This window comes from Primulina eburnea, chromosome 7 (genome assembly GCF_022965805.1).
Source record: "Primulina eburnea isolate SZY01 chromosome 7, ASM2296580v1, whole genome shotgun sequence".
In the NCBI taxonomy this organism is placed as follows: domain Eukaryota; kingdom Viridiplantae; phylum Streptophyta; class Magnoliopsida; order Lamiales; family Gesneriaceae; genus Primulina; species Primulina eburnea.
This window is the reverse complement of record NC_133107.1, coordinates 11,480,344-11,501,971: the sequence shown is the minus strand read 5'-3', so window position 1 is coordinate 11,501,971 and position 21,628 is coordinate 11,480,344. Positions and strand designations below refer to the sequence as shown.

The 21,628-nt window shown below is 36.6% G+C and overlaps 1 protein-coding gene across 2 annotated transcripts; it reads left to right on the top strand.

The window, feature by feature from the left end:
• The first annotated feature begins 7,734 nt into the window (after positions 1-7,734).
• LOC140837233 (2-oxoglutarate and iron-dependent oxygenase domain-containing protein CP2-like) lies at positions 7,735-21,628 on the top strand. 2 transcript variants are annotated; one of them, XR_012119247.1, is made up of 10 exons: positions 7,735-8,291; positions 9,228-9,275; positions 10,103-10,279; positions 10,382-10,532; positions 10,617-10,703; positions 12,031-12,155; positions 12,729-12,847; positions 19,576-19,687; positions 20,369-20,599; positions 21,286-21,628. XR_012119247.1 is itself a non-coding variant. In XM_073203314.1 (9 exons), the coding sequence occupies exons 1-9, from the start codon at positions 7,917-7,919 to the stop codon at positions 20,405-20,407; spliced, it is 1,233 nt and encodes a 410-aa protein (XP_073059415.1). In that variant the 5' UTR covers positions 7,735-7,916; the 3' UTR covers positions 20,408-20,780. The 2 variants fall into 2 exon arrangements, 1 of the variants encoding a protein (XP_073059415.1); XM_073203314.1 differs by lacking the exon at positions 21,286-21,628 and having other exon boundaries at positions 20,369-20,780.

The window sequence follows — 21,628 nt, the reverse complement described above, 5'->3', positions numbered from 1 at the left end:
GTTGGAGGTGCCGAGGACTGAGTAGGCGGAGTTGGCTGTGCGCACACGAACCCGAAGACCTTGTATTTTTCTGCAAATATATGATTTTATGGGAAAATGTTTAAGCAACCTTTTAAATGATTGACGTTGTTATTGTGTCGAGGGTTTTGATATATTTTAATATGCTTGTTGTTTAATTCTCTAAAATAGCAAATGTTTAGGTGGGTTGTTCTTTTCATAATTTTAAATGTAGTTATTTTATTCGGCAGTGGGATGATTTTATAGAATACATGATTCAATTTTTTTGGAATTTGTAGGCATTTTTTCGGCCATTGCATTTAAAAAAAAAATGTTTCAGCAATTTTTTAAAAAAAAAATATATTTCAAAAATAATATAAAATATTTATCCTAAATAATTTTTTTAATATATAAAACTATCATCAATCGACAAAAAAATTAGCATTAGCATCATATCGAAAAAACATAATTCGACAAAAAAATTAGAATTAGCATCATATCCAAAAAAACATAATTCAACAAAACAAATTAGAAATATATGTTATTGCTAATTTAATCATATTTTAAATATCATCATCCAAGAAGCAAACAAGATATTTTCAAAACTAAAAGCAAATTTCATTAATGCCGTCCAAAATGACGAGGAGGAAGCCCAAATCGAAGAATATATACTTATGATTTGTTTTAAAAAAATATAAATATTTCGAATCACTCAACCAAATCACATTCCACTAGTTTTGGTGCAATGGCAGCATCGGGTATGGAGCTTTTTGTGTTTGGGATGGAGGTAAGTCTCATAAAATACTATCCATATATCTCTTTTTATGGATTTACCCTAATTATTCACACATTTTGTGAATCAACCCCCTGTTCACAAGAATGTCAGAACTCAAGTCCAATTATATATATCAGATCATGGTAAAATCTTCTAGTAGCATCACCTCATGATCTCTTATATCACTGATAATACCTGTAAGACCCAATAGATTATGATTAGTGTGTAGCACTAGGGGTGTCAATCGGGTGGGTTGGGTCGGGTTGCGGGTCAACCCGCGAAATTTTTTTTTTTTTTTTTTCAACCCGAACCCAACCCGAACCCGAAGCAACCCAAAAACCCACAACCCGAACACGAACCCGTCTAACCCAACTCAACCCGTCTAACCCGTCTAACCCGATTTTTTTTATTTTTTTAAAAAAAATTAATGAAAAAAAATCGAAAAAATAAAAAATAATAATAAATATAGAAAAAAATATAATCGTTTAGCTGCCTATATAGCGACGGTTTTTATTTAAACCGTCGCAATTGAAACCGTCGCCGATTTATATGAGCGACGGTTTTAGTAAACCGTCGCTAATAGTTTAGGGTTTAGGGTATTAGCGACGATTTTAGCAAACAGTCGCTAATAGTTTAGGGTTTAGGGTTTAGGGTTCGGGGTTCTAGCAAACTGTCTATAAATTGTCGCGTTTAGAGTCGTTTTTAACATTTGCACTTAGTCATCCTGAGTGTTTATTAAATTGATATATCCGTTATCCTTACAATAAAAAAAAATGTCAGAACAAACCATATTTAGACGAAATTACAAACAATTTGTGGTTCCTAATAAAAAGTACAAAATTGTTGATGTCAATCGAAAAAAGAGTCTTGAATACTACGAACCATTTGTATTTCCTACGCAAGTCTCGCAAGTTGTGTATTTGACTTATCCAACAACAAAGAGAGCAGAATCAGATTGGATGCATGTGAGTACTCTACGTAGGCGAGCTTATGTCACTGATGTTGAGCCAAATACTGAGCATAATCAAATTGATGCGAACGATGCATTTCAAAATCATGGGAGCTATACGTTCACACACATCAACATGTAGATGGATCTTTCGTTGACACGCGATCCCGCCTGCTCCACGTAAGTTTATTAAATTTCGTTATTTTCATCAACGCTACATTAAAAAAATTCAATTTGATTCATTTTAAATCAACATCACAGGAGGAGATGGAGCGTTACATGGCTGATTCATTTTGTATGAAACACTTGTATTATTATTTACAGATTAATAATATGATTACATTTCTCAAATTTTGTTAATTTTTTTTGGATTATACAGCACAATATATTTGTATTTCAGATTTAAATAATTATAACATTTAAAAAAAAAATATTTGCGACAATTTTGTTGAAACCGTCGCAAAATTAGCGACATTTTATACAAACCGTCGCTAAGTAGCAACAGGTATTAACAAAAACGATCGGCGACGGTTTTGTTAATACGCGTCGCTATTAGCGACGGTTGTACTCAAAATCCGTCGCTATTATACTCTGGGTCTAGAAAATAGTTATATAAATTGTAAAATTTTTTTAAAAAAAAACATGATGGGTTGGGTGGGTCGGGTGGGTCGGGTCATTGGGTGACCTGATATTTTTTTCAGGTCAACCCGGGGCAACCCGAACCCACCCGAGAAATTTTTTTTTTTCGGGTTTGCATTCGGGTCGACCCGTTTCGACCCGAACCCGAAAACCCCCAACCCAAACCCGATATTTTTCGTGTCGTCCCGTGTCGGGTTAGCGTGTCGGGTTCATTTTTGACACCCCTATGTAGCACGGTCCCATCAACACATATGTCATGATTGTGTAACGCTCCGAAAATTTAAAGATTCACGCGAACCACATGCATATAAATTATTAAATTCCTTTGTATTTTAATTAATTGTTTTAATTGTATGAATTAATTATGTTGTGCATTTTGACATGTTTAAAATATATTTTTCTACTTGGTTCCATTAAAAGGTATTTTTAAAAGGTTATTCGAGTTGCGATCGAGGAACGGAGACCGATGGTTGAAAAATATAAAATGATTTTTATTAAATAGTTGTTTTTAATTATTTAAAAATATGGGTGATGTTTTTTCTTATTTTTGAAAATAAGGGGTTTTGAGATGATTTTATACGCCGAGACGTAAATTTTATCGGTGTTGGATTTTCCACAAAAATGCGGACATTTTAGCAACACGACTAATAAATTCACAAAAGTTATTAAACAAAAACTATTATAATATTTTAATTAATTCCTAATCAAACACTAATGGGCCTAATTGCATTCTTAATGCCCTAAGCTTGTTTAAGGGATTAATTAAGTATTAAAATATACAAAACCCTATTCTAGCATCAAATTATCGGCCACACTTTGAGAGAAAAAAAATTCTGAAAACCTCCACTATCTCACGGCACCCCACACTCAACTTCACGGCACACTTGCACAGCTTTTTGAAGGGATTTTCGAAGGTATTAGCAAGAGCAAGCCAAAGGGTCCCTCCGTTCTTCGTCGTCAACGATTATTCGAGCGTAAATTATGCAAAGATACGCCATATTTCCTTCTTTCAAACATCTATCACATCATAATATTTATTTGATAAGGATTTGAAAGAAAACATGATACAAACACTCTATTTTCGTAATTATGTGCATCCAAGTTCTAACTTGTGGTTGTTTGATTCCAAAAGCATGTTTATAATGATTTAAAGGGGCTGCCATGTCTAGGACACATCCAGGCATTGATTTACACGAGTTTAAGGGGTCTTAGAACTACACAACATGCCACAAACAATACTAGAAACAATTCGGGACCGAAATCGGAACGTATTGATCATGGGGCTCGGTTTAAGGGATTATCGATGCATGGCCTAGCTTGGGTCACAGCTGGGTCTCGGTTAGGGCTGGGAAGGAGTCCTAGCCATGCTAGGACTCGTGGCCAAGGCTGGGGAAGGAGTCCTAGCTTGTTAGGACTCCCACCCGAGAGTTAGGGAGAGTGGCGCAGGTTGTTGCTGTGGTGCAGCGAAGAGAGGGGCTCGACCAGAAGGTTTTTGGGCGAGTTGGTTAGGTCCTTAGGGTCCTAGGAGGGTGCTTGAGGGGATGGTTCAGGGGTTGGCTTGAGGGTTAGGGGCCTAGCAACAGAAAACGTGAGAGAGGCCATGAGGGCAGCTTGTGCGAGCAGGTGTGTGCTTCTGGTTTAGTGGCTTCGCTGCTGGGTTTATGGTGTGGGTTGGTCTGGGCTAGGTCTGGGCGTGGTCCAGGAAGGGTTAGGTGCATGAGGGGTCGGGTGGTGCACAGCTAGTGGACTCCTAGATCAATTAAGAGACTTGGGGAAGAGGAAGGAGTCACACACACAAAGGGCAGAATTTGGGTTGGATTCCAGCAAGCTTTTGGTCGGGTCCGGGCTTGTTTTTTTGGGCTGGGCTTACACAGTAGGGTCCCTAGATGGGTTGACTAGGTTTTGGCTCAAGGTGGCTCGGGCGTGGCTCGAGTAAATTAGAAGTTGGCTCGGTGCGTTTGGTAGGGTGTCATATTTCGAAATTAAAGTACTAAAAATGAATCCAAGGGTCCACGGGGGTGAATAATGACTTGGAAGGGTATAATAATTATTAAAAATGTTATGTTTAAAATTTGGGATCAAAATAACGAGTTTTGGATTTATTCGGAATTTAATCGCAGCACGAAACGCTAATTAACGAGTTAATTGAAACGCCTAGTTTTAAGCTTTATAAAATTATTAAAAATTAGGTTTAAGCTTAAATAATTATTATAAGTCTAAGTTTTTAATTTGAAAATTAAGGTTTGGTTTAATTCGGGATTAAAACCATTAATACGTCACATCTAAAGATTAATTTAAAAGTCCTCGATTTAGGCGAAATAAAATTACGAAAAAATTCATGTAAGCTTAAATAATTATTTGGGACATGTTAGAGTCATGAAACCAAGGAAAAAGTCGAAAACGTAAAATGTCGAGTCCAGGGGTAAAACGGTCTTTTTACACCGGGAAATTAGTAAAGGTCATGGCAGTGCCCGAAATGCTGTTTTTATGGAAATATGATTATTTTTAAATGTTTATAAATTTCTCATGATTTAATTATGCTTTTTAAATGTCTAAGGGGTTTTACGATTTTAAGAAGACATTTAAAATACATGTTGCATGCTTGGTTTCAAAATGAAAATGTAAATATTATTCACGATTTTTATAAAGTGATGTGAATGAAAAATGTTGAAGGAAGTGAAGTGATTGTGACTAATTCGTTAATAATGGAGACGTCGTGAGGGTTATGGTCCAAGTGGGAGCCCGACGATCGTGTTTCCATTATTGCGAATATGAGGTTATGAGGTTGAGGTAAGATGGGAATGTCGTGAAGGGTGAAGGCCCCAGAGGGAGCTCATTTATGGGAAAAGGCCTCAGAGGGAGCCCCGACGATCGTATTTCTATTCGATCATGTTAGGCCAAGGCTCAGTTGACCGGTGAGAGTGTCGCTGAAGTCCCCGCCGCCCAGTACTGTGGTTTTATGTAGATGGATCCATCTTCATGTCATGTCATGTCAGGAAAGTCACAAATAACGATCTGAATTCAACAAAGGAAAAAGGAAAAATGTTTATGATCATGAAAAAATGTTTATGTCATGTTGAGGAAAAAAGGAAAAAGGTTAAGGTTTATGAAATGAATCATGAAAATATTTATGAAAAGGTTTAAGTTTAAGTTTATGCATCTTCATGAAAACAATATTTTAAGTACAAGTATTTTTCACCGTTATATGTTGATTGTATTACGTATTACTCGTTATAAAGATTATGGTGTGTTGAGTCTTTAGACTCACTATGTGTGATGGATGCAGGTTATTATGATAATGCTAATGGAGGTCTTGATGGTTGATCCGACTGGACTGAAGGTGCACATGACCCGATGACCGACGCTAGTTTCCGCATATATGTTATGATATATGTTAAAAGATTTTATGACTTTTATCATGATTATGTGTGGTTTTTGAGAGGTTATAGTATGAGCTATACTTTTCAAATGTTAATTTTAGATTTAGAAAAATGTTAGTTGGTTGTTTATTTTAAAATGATGTCAAAAAATATTTTATGAAATTTTATGGTTCGGCCGAATGCTATGTGAGGTTTTAAAAAAAAAATTTCTAGTACTTTTAAAGTAATAAAAAAGGCAGACGTTTCAGATTGAATCTGCAACCATTGGTATATCGAGAGTTGCAAATAAATTCGATAACAATGAGATGTATCTTTGAGTAATCATCGTGGCATTGTACGTGCAACAAGAGAACCAATTTTCCCTAAATCACATTTCTTACTCTCGTCAGATATTCCTTGCATCATTAAATTATCAGATTACATAGAATATTCATACCCATAGGTGAGAGGTGAATCCCCGAATACAATGCATCATATCCTACGTATGTCGGAACCACATCCAATCTCGCCACTTAAAGACCTTTTGAAGTCTGTAAACGAGTCAAAATGTAGTGCTAGTACGTAGAGCCTCTATGTTATCCCGAGTGAAAGGACTAATGATGTATAACCATAAACGTAAGTTAATCCACTCGATAAGTGATAACCACTTCAAAAGTCCAACGGAGAGTTGTTCAAATCATCATATGATCACCCATCATTATGTTTGGACATCTTTAAGCCAGTACCAATGAATCGTGGCGTTAACATAATAGAAGATAGTTTCGAGCTCGAGCGACTTTTATACTTATTTTAGACGGATGAATTGATTATGAACAAGTTAAGAATATACATTACGCATCTAATGAATTTCATGATCAACATTACTTGTGACCTCATGGTACTATAGTATGTTCAAGGACTTTATCTATGAAATTTGCGTGAGTATACAAATAAAATAAATGTCATAATTGAATAAAATCGTAAAATATTATTATTATAAAGATTGTTTTTACATAAGAGTCAATAAATCTAAACCACAAGTTGATTTGTTGGGCACTTACTCTAACACAAATATCCAAATTCAAAGCTTGCACAAATTTCTTTGCGTTTCTTACCTCATCTTCAATGTTGAACCAAATATTGAAACTCTAACTCTTCTTATTCCGTTGTCATGGGACCTTGGACTAGATCCATATATTCTCATTCTCAAGTGTTAATTATCACTTAACTTATAAAATTACTCTCAAATTCTTGTATGTAAATTTGGCCCAAGTTCTAAGGTGCTATAAATCCTTATCCACTTATGATCACGACCCTCCACCAACTAGAAGCCGCACATTTGAACTGTTAGGTTGCAAAGTTCACTTATTTTCCTGCATATTTTGTATGCTAAAACAGTCTTTATCCAATCCACTTAATTTATGTGTACTATATACAAAAATATTAAAAAAAAAATAGTGTTTTATAATACTTTTGGTGACTGTTCTAAAAATCGATATAAACATCGCACCAAAAAAGCACCGGTCGGTCAGTCTAGCGGCTAGGCATAATTAGGCTGACTCAGTGGCCACCTATATAACCGAAAATTAATATATTTGGGATTTTTCCTAGAATTTTGTTGGGTTGAATTCAAGTTAAAAATCTAATTATAAAATTGAAAAGTTATTTTGTATAAGTCCAAATCAAAGTTTAACAAGAAATGTAATTTTTTGAGTTGTATTAATACACCAAACTACATTTTAATATGCTGATACCGTAAATCCGTCTAGCAAGTGTCTAGTCTCTTCCTAAACGATCTACGTTGGTCAATAAAATCTATTATGATACACTCATTATTTTCGGAAGACATAACGAGTTGTAGAAAAGTTTAAATATGAAGTTGGAACCAAACTATAACACATCTTAATTCATTCCAATATATTTTAACGTAAAATCTCTCATTAAATTATTTTACGGATTTATTTTATGAAAACATTATTTTGAATATTAGATATCAAAGTTCTACAAATATACCGGTAGGTGCGGTTACCCGAGTCACCTTTCCTTCACGTTTACTGTGGACACCCCTACACAAACTCTGAAAACCCTAATTCCCCATTTCTTCAATTCAACGACAAAATGCTGCTTTATAATTTTATCCTTTTTTAATTTTATTTTATACCGATTAACCATTAATTTCTGTATAATAACGTTTCCCATGTCTCTGGACGGGGCAGCCGCGCCGGCGTCCCAGGAACGTGGGGCTGATGCGAACCCACTACCGCCAGAAAATCCCTCCGGTGGGTCCCAAGTGTCGCATTCCAACGGAAACAACGGCAGCGTCAACGGGATTAGTCAGCCGGACGCGCTAGCGGTGGTGCCACTGTATGCGACGCATAGGCTGAGGTTGAACCCTTATTCTGATCACAAGCCCGAGAATTATGAGGATTTAGACCTGGATTTTAGCCCGTTGGTTTTCACCTCGTTGGAGAGGTACCTCCCGCCGAATCTCATCCTCCAGACGCGGGATGTGAAGGTTTCGTACATGCGAGATATACTCGTACGTTACTACCCTGAAAACGAGCGCGTTAGGGTAAACACGATTACCTATACATTGTTTGCGTTTTTGCACTTGGATGAGATGACTTTGTGTTGTATTTATTATTGTGGAGGAAAAAACCTTTTTTGTTAGTAAAGATCGTTTCAAGTTGTATGATAGGAGAAAGGTCCGTAAAATACATGCACTTCTTTCCCTGGGTTAGGTAACCTATTCGAGTTTTTCTACTCCGATAATGTAAAATCGATGCATGTAATAATTACTCATTTTGCACTATTTTGGGACGAATATGTGATTTTCCTATACAAATGTAAACTACTGTTTCTGATACAGTAGCTGAAACTATTGCCATGTGTCTCATGATTTACCATTGTTGTATATGCTCATGATTCGCACATTTGGTGACTCGGTGATTGCAATTGCTCAGGATAGCCACAACATCTAGTTTAGCAGGAGATTTTAGATTGGTTCACTCATGTGTGTGTAGAAGGACTTGAATATGTACTTACGGATTGGTAGTGGGTTGCGTTCAATGTTGAATAAGGTAGATAAGTTAATGAATGGGAAATGATGCCAGGGTAGTTTTTAATGCTAATTTGGATATGGGGGATCTTATCTAAAGGATTAAGTGCTTGGGCATCTTGTGGACCAAACCTTAATTTTTGCACGCGGAAGTGTTGAATTGTACACGTTTCACTTGCATGAAACTGTGGGTATATATTTCCGTGGAGTAAAATCGTGTCAATGAGCATTTCAGGGTTTGGGTTTCTGATTTTATCCTTCCGTTAGCTTCATGAAAAGCTTAGCTCGAGTTCCCATCTGTCCTTTACCACGCGAATTTATGCAGTTTAATGTATTGCATGCTTGGCATTCTGCTTTATTGGAACTCTCTCTCTCTCTCTCTCTCTCTGTGTAATTTATCTCTACATGTTAAATGCTGATTGAGAATCCATGACTGTTGTGTTTGAACAGCTTCAGAAGCACAGAGAGTACAGGCAGAAGATTATATCCAACTATCAGGTTTGGCGTGCATGATACTTGTAATTGCTGCTGAGTGTGTAATTAGTATTATCAAGGGTTATCTTAACATTTATAAAGATGTTTTTGTAGTTGGTATTTCATATTTTGTCGAACATTTTCAATGCTACCAACCATTGTATTAGAAAAAATAAAAAATGACGTTGAACCCTTTTGTGTGACAGTAGGTATCAATGAAAAGTTTATCAATCTCTTGTCCTCCAATATTTTCATATCAATTTTTCTATTTTTTAGGACATTGATGAATTTCTGATAAACGATACCTGAGTAAGTTTTGCCTCCACCATGGGCTGGGAACATTCATGCTTTTGGGTTGGAGACTGGAGGATATATTTCCTTCACTAGATTGTTAGGCAATGAATTTAAGAGAAGGGTACAAACCATAATAATCAGTCTTCTGGATCGGAGAACCTCCAAATATTGTCACCAACTCCACAATTTCTCGTACAGTCAACATAGGATCACAATATTGTTCAGTTCTTGAGAAGTTGATGCTATGGTGGTCCACTTTGCACGATCTTTAATATTTGTCGTATGTAGATTAATCTATCCTATAACGTGAACGAGAGTCACATTTGGCTTATTTGTATATATTGGTATTTAGGGCCACTTTAGATGAATAAATACTAGCTTGAAAGAGTGCTTTATGGCAGAAAAGATCTCGGTTTCTAGTTAGTCAATAAAAATAATTGTTATCGCTGTATTCATCAAAATCCGGATCCTCAACTTCTCTCCTTCCCCTTTTCCCCGATATCATGATATACAAATAAATTCACGAACATTTATTCTAATTGGCTTGGTCTTATCAGCGTCTGCACAGGGAACTTTATACCATGCATGCTGCAGACTTCTTTGTTCCTTCATTTCTCAAGGCAATTAACGAGAACACTGAGACAGGGTTCAGAAATATTATGTCTGAGCCCTCTCCTGGAGTTTTCACCTTTGAAATGGTGCAACCAAGATTGTGTGAAATGTTACTGGCAGAGGTAAATTTTTTTTTTTCAGTCATCTTTCAAGTTTCAACTTTCTAATTAAGTTTTCCTAGTAGTTTTGGTTTTATGTTATCTTATCAGGTTCTGATTGCTTAGGTCGAAAATTTTGAAAAGTGGGTCCACGAGACTAAATTCAGGATAATGAGACCTAATACAATGAATAAGTATGGTGTTGTTCTTGATGATTTTGGTATGGAAACCATTCTTGATAAGGTCATGGAAGATTTCATACGCCCAATATCAAAAGGTGACCATTCTTCTTCCTGTATTAATGATTTTGTCTGAATTTATATGATTTCAGTATTAATCAGATCTGATGAATATTTTGTAGTTTTCTTTCCTGAGGTTGGTGGATCAACGCTTGATGCCCATCATGGTTTTGTTGTTCAATATGGGATGGATAGAGATGTGGATTTGGGTGCGTGATTTCTGTCCCAGTGGTTTTTTCTTAAACTCTGGATCATTCTATATTTTGAAAGATTATGAACATTGTAATGCAGTTCTTTGGACAATGCTATATCATCTCATCCTATTTTGGTTACAGGTTGCTAGAATTGCTTTTAAGCATTGGTATACTTGGTTGTCTACCGCCGGACAACTTGAATTAAGTAATCTATCTTGTAATTTTGTGCTCCAACAATTTATGGAAAAAGCTATTGTCGATAAAATACTGCTAATGTCAGAGGCAAACTGTAATCTTATTTAGTTTGGTGAGTGTATTCTCCTTACGTCCTAATGGACTCTGAATAGGACATCATGTATGGTTTACTGTCTTAGAGACAATGTAGAGAATTGAAAACAATATTGATTTTTAAAACTTTAGGTCCTTGATGGTGAAAGTTTTTGGTCTGAGATATTCGATACAGCTCTTTAACCAGGTTCATTTGGGTGTTCTTTATTATATTATGATTCAAGTAGGAATATTTATATTTATTAACTTACAAGTTCTGTTTGGACAAGTGCTATAAAAACCTTTTTACTGTTTTATAAGTGAAAAAAACTTAAGTATGTGTTTGAACAAGATTTTTAAAAAGTTTATGAAAATGTTTTTCTAAAAATTGTTCTCAGAGTATAGTTTTTAAAGAATAATTGAGAGATGTTTTTTGAATTATAGAAAAAGTTGTTCAAATTGTTTAACTGGAAAAACATTTTTATAGAATAATTGTCTAAACACGTTTTTATTCTTAAAACAATTTTTAATTTTTTTGTAAAAAACACTTTTATTAATACGTTTTATAAGAATTTGTCCAAATGAAGCCATATAAGTTCTTTCCAAATGAAGCCATACATTTTTCATCTTTTATTCTCATAGCATGTTTTAATGTCTGCTGTAATAAAAAAACGTTCATGTGAGTGTTGCCTTGTTATTTATGTATTTATTATTTATTTTTGCCTTTGATGGAGCTGTTAATAACTGTTTTTTTCGATTGCAATATTCTGGAATAGATAATGCAGATAATCTTGTATGTTCTCGTGGTTATCTTTCCTAAACTTGGATGCCAATACTTTCAGTTATTCTATCTTGTACGTACATTGTTCAATTGTTCATTGCTAGGAATTTGGTTAATCATCTTGTTAATACTGAAGTGTGCTTATGTAATTTGGTATCATACTTATGTTTCTTTAAGACCCCCTCTATTGTGAGTATAGAAAGGTTTCTGGGCAGTCTCATTTTAGTTTGACACTGATGGCCAGTTGTGGGTAACTTCTCGCTAAAAGTTGTTCTCTTGGAACCATCTTCATAGGTTTTCATGTGGATGATGCAGAAGTCACCTTGAATGTCTGCTTAGGTAAACAATTTTCTGGTGGTGAACTCTATTTTCGTGGAGTGCGATGTGAAAATCATGTAAATACAGAAATACAGTCGGAGGTGAGTCTTTTCATATTTGTCCCCCCTTATAATAGGTCTCTCTAGAAAATAGTTAATTTCATTTGATGGAATTAGCATCGACACTATTTTCTCAATTATTATTGAGTGTTACCAAATGTTTGATGATCATGGGCCATATCAATAATATGGCAGGCATCGTGTTTTTTGTTGGGGCTTCAAAATAGTGACCCATTTCCAAGTAAAACCATGATTAAAATAAATAGTTTGCATCACCTATGCTTATTCTTTGTATCTGTTTGTTTGATTGCTTGTTGGTAATTAAATTGTGGAAAATGGTTGGCTGTTCTATATTATTTGTCTTGTTCTACAAGAGTTCAAAACCATTTTGTACTTGCAGTAAATTGGACTGGTACTCGCCTTCGAGTTACCTTTTGACCTTTTAAGTTGCTGAGGAGAATAGCAACATTTTTGAATTCTATTAGCCCTTGGTTCTGGATTATTAACTCTCTGAATCCGTGTTGTCTCTCAAACTTTTGAGGCAGAAATTTTGCTAATATAATAGAATTGTAATTATGTTTGATGGTTTTTTTGGCTTTTGTGACAATTGTCCAGGAAATATTCGACTATGTGCATGTTCCGGGCCGTGCAGTTCTTCATCGTGGCCGTCATCGGCATGGTGCTAGGGCTACCACATCAGGGAACAGGACTAACTTGTTGTTATGGTGCAGAAGGTAAAAAACACTGCCTCTTTGTTGTTGGCAAAAAAGAAGAGTCACAGTGGGTGAAAAGCCCATAATTAAAAGAGAATAGATGACACACACACACACACACACACACGAGAAGAGGAGGGGAGAGTATATATGGAAATGAATATTGCTGGAGGAGAGTTAGTTATTTACTTTTTCTTAAGTGTCAGTACTAGCGAAAGCTAGAGTTGTGCAGAGACATTTCTCTAGAGTTCATTTTATTTCATCAGAATACATTCTGTTCATATTCCGTTCCAATATCTTTGTGCATTTCTTATTGTGGTTGCAACATTTGGTCCGACCCGCCGGATCTTCGACGGAGAAGAAAGCGGCGATGGAAACCACGCGTTCAGAGACCAGGATTGAAGCAAGAGTGTAGGTGATGGAGAAAATGATGTTGTTGATGCAGGAAGTAGTGAGTGAGATACCAAACCTCATGACAATGGTGGAGCAGATGGACAAAGCGAACGGGAAGGAGGTGTCGGAGCGACATGTGGGTGATCAGCCACAACAAATACAGGGAAATGGGGATCTTCCTTATCAGGAAAATCTTTCTGATGGGAGGGGGTCTGTGAAGGGAGACATGGACAGATTTGAGATGAATGAAAGTGAAACAGGTGATGCGGAGAGTTGAGTTACCTGGGTTTGATCCTTTGGGTTGGTTGGGGAAGGTGGAGCAATATTCGAGTTGCAAGGCACTGCTCCGGTAACTGCCTAAAAATTGGGCACATGTGTATGAAAGGGCTGGCAGTACACTGGTTCCGATGTATGAACTCGCAGTTCCTGAACATGATTTGGACCGGTTTGCAGAGGAGCTTATCCGGAGATATAGTGGATGGAAAGCCGTGAACCCATTTGAGCTTTGGCATTGTTGAAGCAGGAGAATCAGAGGGTGGAATCCTATATTGAAAAGTTTGAGTTCTCATGGCACAAATCGGAAAATTACCTGAGCGACAAAGATTAGGGTATTTTCTCAGTGGGTTGAGAGATGATGTGAAGAGAAGGCTGATAACAATATGGATTTTATTTGGATACCCTATTCCATCATGGGAATAACTTTACTAGGGGTGTCAAAATGCCACACGACCCGTCAACCCGACACGACCCAACACAAAAAAAATCAGGTTCGGGTTTTTCGGGTTGGGTTCGGGTTGGGTGGATTCGGGTTAGTGCCATGTTAGGCGGGTTTCGGGTTGGGTCGTGGGTTGACCCGCGAACTTTTTTTTTTTTGAAAATATTACCTATATTTTTATATATTGTATGTTTGAACAAAATTTATTGTATATTTATATGATAAATTTTCATCATTTAATATTTATTTTGCATATTTTTATTTTTTTAACACTTTTTTATTTGATTTAGTAAATATACTTTTAATTTTCTACGATTAAACATTCAAATTTAAATCGAAAATTTTGTTATTATGTGTTTAAATCAAAATATTATTATTATTTTTTATTTTTTTGAATTTTTTTCCTAAATTTTTTTAAAAAAATTAATAAAATTCGGGTTAGGTGGGTTAAACGGGTTGAGTCAGGTTATACGGGTTCGTGTTCGGGTTGGGGGTTTTCGGGTTGCTTCGGGTTCGGGTTGAAAAAATAATAAAAAAAATTCGCGGGTTGACCCGAAACCCGACCCAACCCACCCGATTGACACCCCTAAACTTTACAATGGGCTCTAAATTTGAAAAGAGGGGTGGGTACTCACAGGAATAACCGATCCAGCCCATTACCAGGAATATGTCATGGACTGACGCTTTGGGTGAAAATTCGTTGCGTCGAACCCAGAGCCAAAGTACCGTCCAAAATTTCCGATCGGTTTCTTCAGGGGGGCGGTGATCAAGCGAGGGGAGTAGCAAACCGCGTTCCTGGTCAGAGAGCTAGGGATGGAAAAACCATTTCCCTTCAAGAGTGTTTAGCCGTAAAGAAAAAGGGCTTTGTTTCAAGTGTGGGGAGCCCTTTCACAAGTGCACTTATAAGTCTATGAAAGTGATTATTATTGCAGATGAGGGAAGGATTTGGAAGAGACAGTGAGACAAAGTGGAAAAACAACAAGTGGAGTTAGAGGATATTCTTGTGGAGTATGGCAGCTTATTTGAACCCCCACAGGCTCTGCCACCACAAAGAATACAAGATCATTCTATCAAAATTACAGAAGGGAGTGGGCCAGTGCAAGTAAGACCATACAGGTATGCACATCTTCAAAAGGATGAGATAGAAAGATTGGTGGCTGAAATGTTTCAAGCGGGAGTTATACAGCCTAGTTGCAGCCTTTACTCTAGCCCTGTCATTTTGGTTGAAGAAAAAGATGGAAATTGGTGTTTTCGTGTAGATTACCGGGCTTTAAATGAAATAACTATTGCAGACAAGTATCCGATACCCGTGATCGAGGAGTTACTGGATGAATTAATTGGGGGCTGTGTGGTTTACCAAACTGGATTTAAAGTCTGCATCATCAAATTAGAATGAAGCAAGAAGACGATCAAAAGACAGCATTCGGGACTCATGAGGAACTAGTATATATATAAACTTGAGCATCTCCATACTAACTAACTTTGTGTCATCAAAGTTTATTTATAGTAATATTCTTCTTAATATTTGTTAGTCAACTTGCAAGTGTAATGACCGCCACGTTTCAATCCACCATGAACGAGGTATTAAAGCCTTATTTGAAAAAATTTGTGCATGAAGTAAGACATCTAGTGTTCTATCGTAGAGCTAGTGATAAGGAAGCAATAGAGACTGAAGAGGATGAAACCAGAGAAGACAGTTGGACTGGATGAGATACCAATTGAAGTATGGAATTGTCCATGGGAAGTTGGGATCGAATAGTTGACTAGGCTCGTTAATATGATTCTAGATACTTGGAAAATGCCAATATGTTGGAGCATAGTATTGTAGTACCGATTTATTTATAAGAATAAATGAGATATACATGACTCTCTCAAACTATAGAGAGATTAAACTTATGAGCCATACGATGAAGCTATGGAAACGAGTGATAGAGCGGAGACTTGTGAGTATCACTACTGTATCAGATAACGATTTGGTTTTATGCCGGGTAGATCTACAATGAAAGCTATTTTCTTGATTAGACAAATGATTGAGAAATATCGAGAACATTAGAAGAGCCTGCATATGATATTTATCAACTTAGAGAAAGACTATGATAGAGTGCCTAGAGAATTAATCAGCTGGATACTTAGAAGGAAGCATGTGCCTCAATGCTACATCAAGATCATTAAAGATATGTATGAAGGTGCCGTAATGTTAGGTCTGTTGGAGGGATGTCATGTGAATTTCTTGTGGCAGTAGGACTTCATCAATTATCGGTTTTAAGCCCCTACTTTTTTGCTTTAGTTATGGACGAGCTGAGGGACATAATTAGGATGAGGTACCTTGATTAATGTTGTTTGTAGATGATCTTGTCCTCATAGATGAAACTAAAGGTGTAAATAAAAAATTAGATAGATGGCGTAAAGCTTTTGAGAGTAAATGTTTTAGAATTGGTCTTTCGAAAGAGGAATATTTAGCTTGTAACTTTGGTCCTGAATCTTGACGAATTGGCCCAATTGAGATGGAAGGTTGAGAAGGCCCAAAGCGTGAAGCTTTTCGCCATTTAGGTTCTATTATCCAAAAAACTTGGGACATTAGAAATGATGTAGACATAAGATTACAGCAGAATGGATGAAATAGAGGATGACATCACGAGTATACGATTATGGAGAGACGTCTAACATGGTTTGGTCATGTGAAGAGGAGACCAAATACGATCTCAAGCCGACATATCTTAGGTTGGCAGGAATATGGAAGGAGTAGAATGAGGGGTAAGTTATTGAAATTTGGTTAAAGGTGGTTAAGGAGGATATTTTAGATCTTGATTTAAAAGATGACGTGGGAAAATCGAATAGTTTGAAGAACTAATATGCATGTTGTCGATCCTGTAATTAGCGGGAGTGTGTTATGATGATGATGATTCTGTTATTTAGCAAGTTGTGGGCAGAACACTTGGGACATCTGCGGACAGTTATGGGTGTTTTGTTGAAGCACCAACTGTTGCTGAACAAAAAAGAATGCTACTTTGGGCTTAAGGAGGTGGAGTATGTAGGGCACATTATCTCGGGTGAGGGGCTAACAGTGGACCCTAAGAAGATTGAGGGAGTAAGAGCTTGGCCGGTGCCTACCCAAATTAAGGAAGGGATGGGATTTTTGGGGTTAAACAGATATCATTATAAATTTATTCGTGATAATGCAAAATACTCAAGCCCCTGCCTGATTTATTGCTGTAAAAACAGTTTCATTGAAGTCAAGGGGCGCAATGAGCGTTTGAGGGGTTAAAAAGGGTGGTGAGTTCGGCTCCAATTTTGATAACGTCATATTTCTCTAAAGAATTTGTTATTGATTGTGATGCATCAGATAGGGCGCTTGGGGCAGTTTTAGCTCAAGAACGGCCTATAGCTTTCTTTAGAAAGCAATTAGCCGACAGATCATTATCCAAATCCACATATGAGAAGAAATTGATGGCCTTGGTATTTGAGATCCAACATTGGAGACCGTAGTTGTTGGGAATGAAATTCACTGTCATGACGGACCACAAAGCACTAAAAAGTTTGTTACAACTTATTTAGACTCTGGACCAACAATATTGGTTGCCCAAATTGATGGGGTACGAATTCGAGATTAAATACAAATCTGGAAGTAGTAATGGAGCGGCTGATGCTCTTTCAAGAATGATAGAGGAAGTGGATCTCAAAAGTATGTCAATACCGGTGTGGTTAGAAGCTGAAGAATTAAGGGAAGCAGTGGGGAATGATCCTAAGTTACAAATTTTAATTAATAAAGTCAGGGTATAGAGGGTAGTGGGGTGTATTCATTGGTCAATGGGTTCTTGTTGCACAAGGGGAAGATATTGATTCCCAAGGGTTCTGAATGGATTAAAAAATTATGGAAGAATCACACGCTACACCAATGGGGGGTCATTCGGGGACTTGAGGACAATTAGTAGAAATTCCAGCTGTTTTGTTTGGCAAGGATGAGGAAGGATGTGGCATGATATGTTGCGGAGTGTGCAATGTGTCAAAGGCAAAAATATGAGGCAACTAAACCATCAGGATTGTTACAGCCTACCTGTTTCCAGTGCAATTTGGGAAGATATATCGATGGACTTTGTTGTTGGCTTACCTAAATCGAGGGGGGTTTGAGGTGATCGTGGTTGTGGTAGATCGGTTATCAAAATATGTGTATCTTGTGATGCTTAAACATCCATTTACAGCAAAAGTGGTAGCAGAGTTGTTCACAATTCTGCTAAAAAATCTCTATGGAAGCAAACCACCGAAAATACACAATTTTGGGCCCATCAACTCTGCTCAAAAATCTACCACCACCGCGATCTACCACAACAACTCTGCTCAAAAATCTCTATGGAAGCAAACCACCGAAAATTACACAATTTTGGGCCCATCAAACAGCAGTGGCAGCGGTATCTCAAGAGCTTTAAGACATGGATGAACTACTGAGGCAACTTAAGTATAAACTACACAGATAACAACAGAGGATGACTAAACAAGCAAATGCGCAATGGAAAGATGTTTCTTTTCGAGAGGATGACATGGTGTTTCTGAAGTTAAGACCTCATAAACAACAATCGGTCTGTCGAAGGGTTTATCAGACGCTGACTCCTAAATATTACGGACCTTTTCGGGTGCTGCGAAAATGGCAATGTTTCTTACAAGCTGCAGTTACCTGCTGGGTCCAGAATTCATCCAGTGTTCTATGTTCCCTGTCTAAAAAAGGCGGTGGGAAGTGCAGTGTCTGTGCAACCTTTATCAAAAGTACTGTAGAATTTTGAGCCAGAGCAAGCTGTGGCTCGAAGACTGAAGCAGATAGGTGGAGAAAAAGTGCAACAAGTGCTGATCCGGTGGAAGGACAGGCCTATAGAAGAAGCTACTTGTGAAGAGGTCACTGCCCTTGCTTCGCGATTTCCCACATCCAGCCTCAAGAACAAGACTGCTTCTAGTGAAGGGGGTATTGTTGTGGGCCAAAACGAAGAGAGTCACATGGTGGGTGAAAAGCCCATAATTAAATTTGTTTGTTCTAGAAGAAAATAGATGGCACACACACATGAGAAGGGGAGAGGAGAGAATATATATGGAAAAGAATATTGCTGGTGGAGAGTTGGATATTTACATTTCTTGAGTGTCAAGTACTAGCAAGAGCTAAGGTTGTACAGAGACATTTCTCTGGGAGTTCCTGGGAGTTCTTTTTATTTCATCAGAATACATTCGGTTTATATTCCATTCCAATACCTTTGTGCATTTCTTATTGTGGTTGCAACACTCTTCCCCTAGTAAAACATATGGCTTTTCCGGAAGGAATTATTGAGGATTTGTGTTGTCAGTGTGATTGGGTGAAAGATGTAATGATGATAATTAGAAGAGTTTATTAACGCAGTCAAGTTCTGGTACGAGTATATGGTATGTCCTCCTAAGATATAAATTTGGACGAGGTTATAGTCATTTATTTGAGCTATAGTGATTCTACTGATTTATTCCTTCCATTATAACTTCTCTTTATTTCTAATTATTTCTTTCAAGTTTAAATACCCAGACATTTTTGAAGTTGGTGATCTCAAAATTATTGTCTTTTCTTAGAGATCTTGCATAAGATCTCAAATTCACAATTTATATTCTGAATTTTATTGCCTTCTTCCTGCAGTTCTGTATTTAGAGAGTTGAGGAAGTATCAGAAAGATTTCTCCAACTGGTGTTCGGAGTGTGAACGTGAGAAGAAAGAAAGGCAACGCCAGTCCGTATCTGCTATCAAACTGGTATGCCAAAATTTTAAGGGTGAACTCTTTGGAAGGCAGTAATTCCTCTGCCTGCCTTGAACTAGATAATCTTCAGAGCTTACCCGCACTGAAACAATCGACAATCATAACCATTACATTACTTCCATCATATGTGTATATTTATCAATGACCTAAATAATCAGGTATTTTTCAGTTAATAATACATAGTTTGTTACCAACTTAGGCTGTTAGGCCAAACATTATTATGCTCACACGGTTATTGAAAAAAAATAGGCCTTATTATTCACATGTTCCCATTCCCTTTGGATATTTTGCTTGTGTTTAATCTTTCCCGATTCGAAATCAGAATCAGATTGGTTTAGCAATAGTGTTCGGACAAAATCCCCTTTTTTTTGACGTGGTTTACTTGTATAATGTTCAGTTAGTTGCTAGACGTCAGTATGGCTAGGTGATTGAAATGCTATTAGGAGAAAATTGGATATTTGTTTGCTCGAGAAAATGAAGAAAACATGAAATAGCAACTGCCCATATTTCTCAATTTACTGAGAGAGGAAATTCCTTAGCTCTCCAACCATGTACGCCTACCCGTGTAATTGAAAAAGTGTTCCTATATATGCTGCATCCTGCCTGCTCGCTCGTGTCATCCTCATAAATAATTGATTGGAATTGGCGAAGTTAAATGTTTCTTTGGCTTCTCAGGAATTGCTGAGGAGAGAGGCAGGGGAAACTGCTACTTGAGCTCTTCGACGCATCTTCGCTTTCTAACTTACTGTATTATATTGCTCAAGATATTCGGACAGGACAAACGGACTTGCTATTAACATTTAAAGGGGGCGACTGATGTGTGTTCTTTGTAATTTGAGCATAGCTGTACATGAAAACCAGTAGGTTATGAAGAATTCTGGCATGGATTCATGTGTTGATCCTAGAGTAAGATATCATATTTGACTATTCTTTATAAACTCTTAATTGTTCTACAGTTTTTGAGCTTCTTTTTTAAAATTTACTATTTTTATTAGGGGAATGATATTTGGTTCTCCAAATTCCCTAACAGCGGATTTCATGGAATTTGGTGAGATCTGGAGTTATAAATCTCATTTTTAGTGTGTTGTGGGATAGAATTTCAAAACGGATTGATATTTGCTGTGATTTGATATAATTAAATAAAATTTTGACAAAAATGGTAAGATTTCACAAGATTTTATAGGATTTAGATTATATGAATAGGCTAATATATTTTTAAAAAACTAATATTTTTAATATATTTTATGTATCATTGAAAAAATTATTTTGAAATAATTTAAAATATTTAAATATTTCAAAAATTAGATAATTTTTTCTTTTGTTATGATTTTCGATTATTTTTAATATTAAAAACTTAACTCATCGTAAATTTTTTTCACATATTATTAGAGATTTTGGAATTTTAAGTTCATGGATTTCAGTTTGAAACTTCATTTTTAATTCACCGCAAAAGTTGATCATGATCACGTGTGTGATTGGTAATGTAGTATTTTTAGAGGTAAGTCTAGTTTTTAAAAATAGGATCTCACTTGACCAACTACAAATGAAATTTCAAATCTCATTCCATTAATTCTCTTTCATTGATTTTGTAGGTCTCGTGAAGATTCTACTGGTACCATCATCATTGAGGAAACGTTGAATTAATTGACGACCGGCGGAAGGAGACCGGAGCCTTATTTGGCGCGAGATAAAGCGTAGATTAAATTGTGGAGGAAGTTGGGGATCATATTTATCGATTTCTCCTTGGAATTGAATTGAGCAGAGGCGTGACGTGCTGTTTTTGTTTTCAGTTGATTGATTGTTCTTTACATTTGTTGCTTTTGTTGGGAGTTATTGTCAACTGTGATTGGCATAAAAAAAGAGGGTGTTTTGACTTGTTTGTGCTGTTTCACTCACTGTTTTGTTGTAAATAGATAGATATTCGAAGAGGGTGGT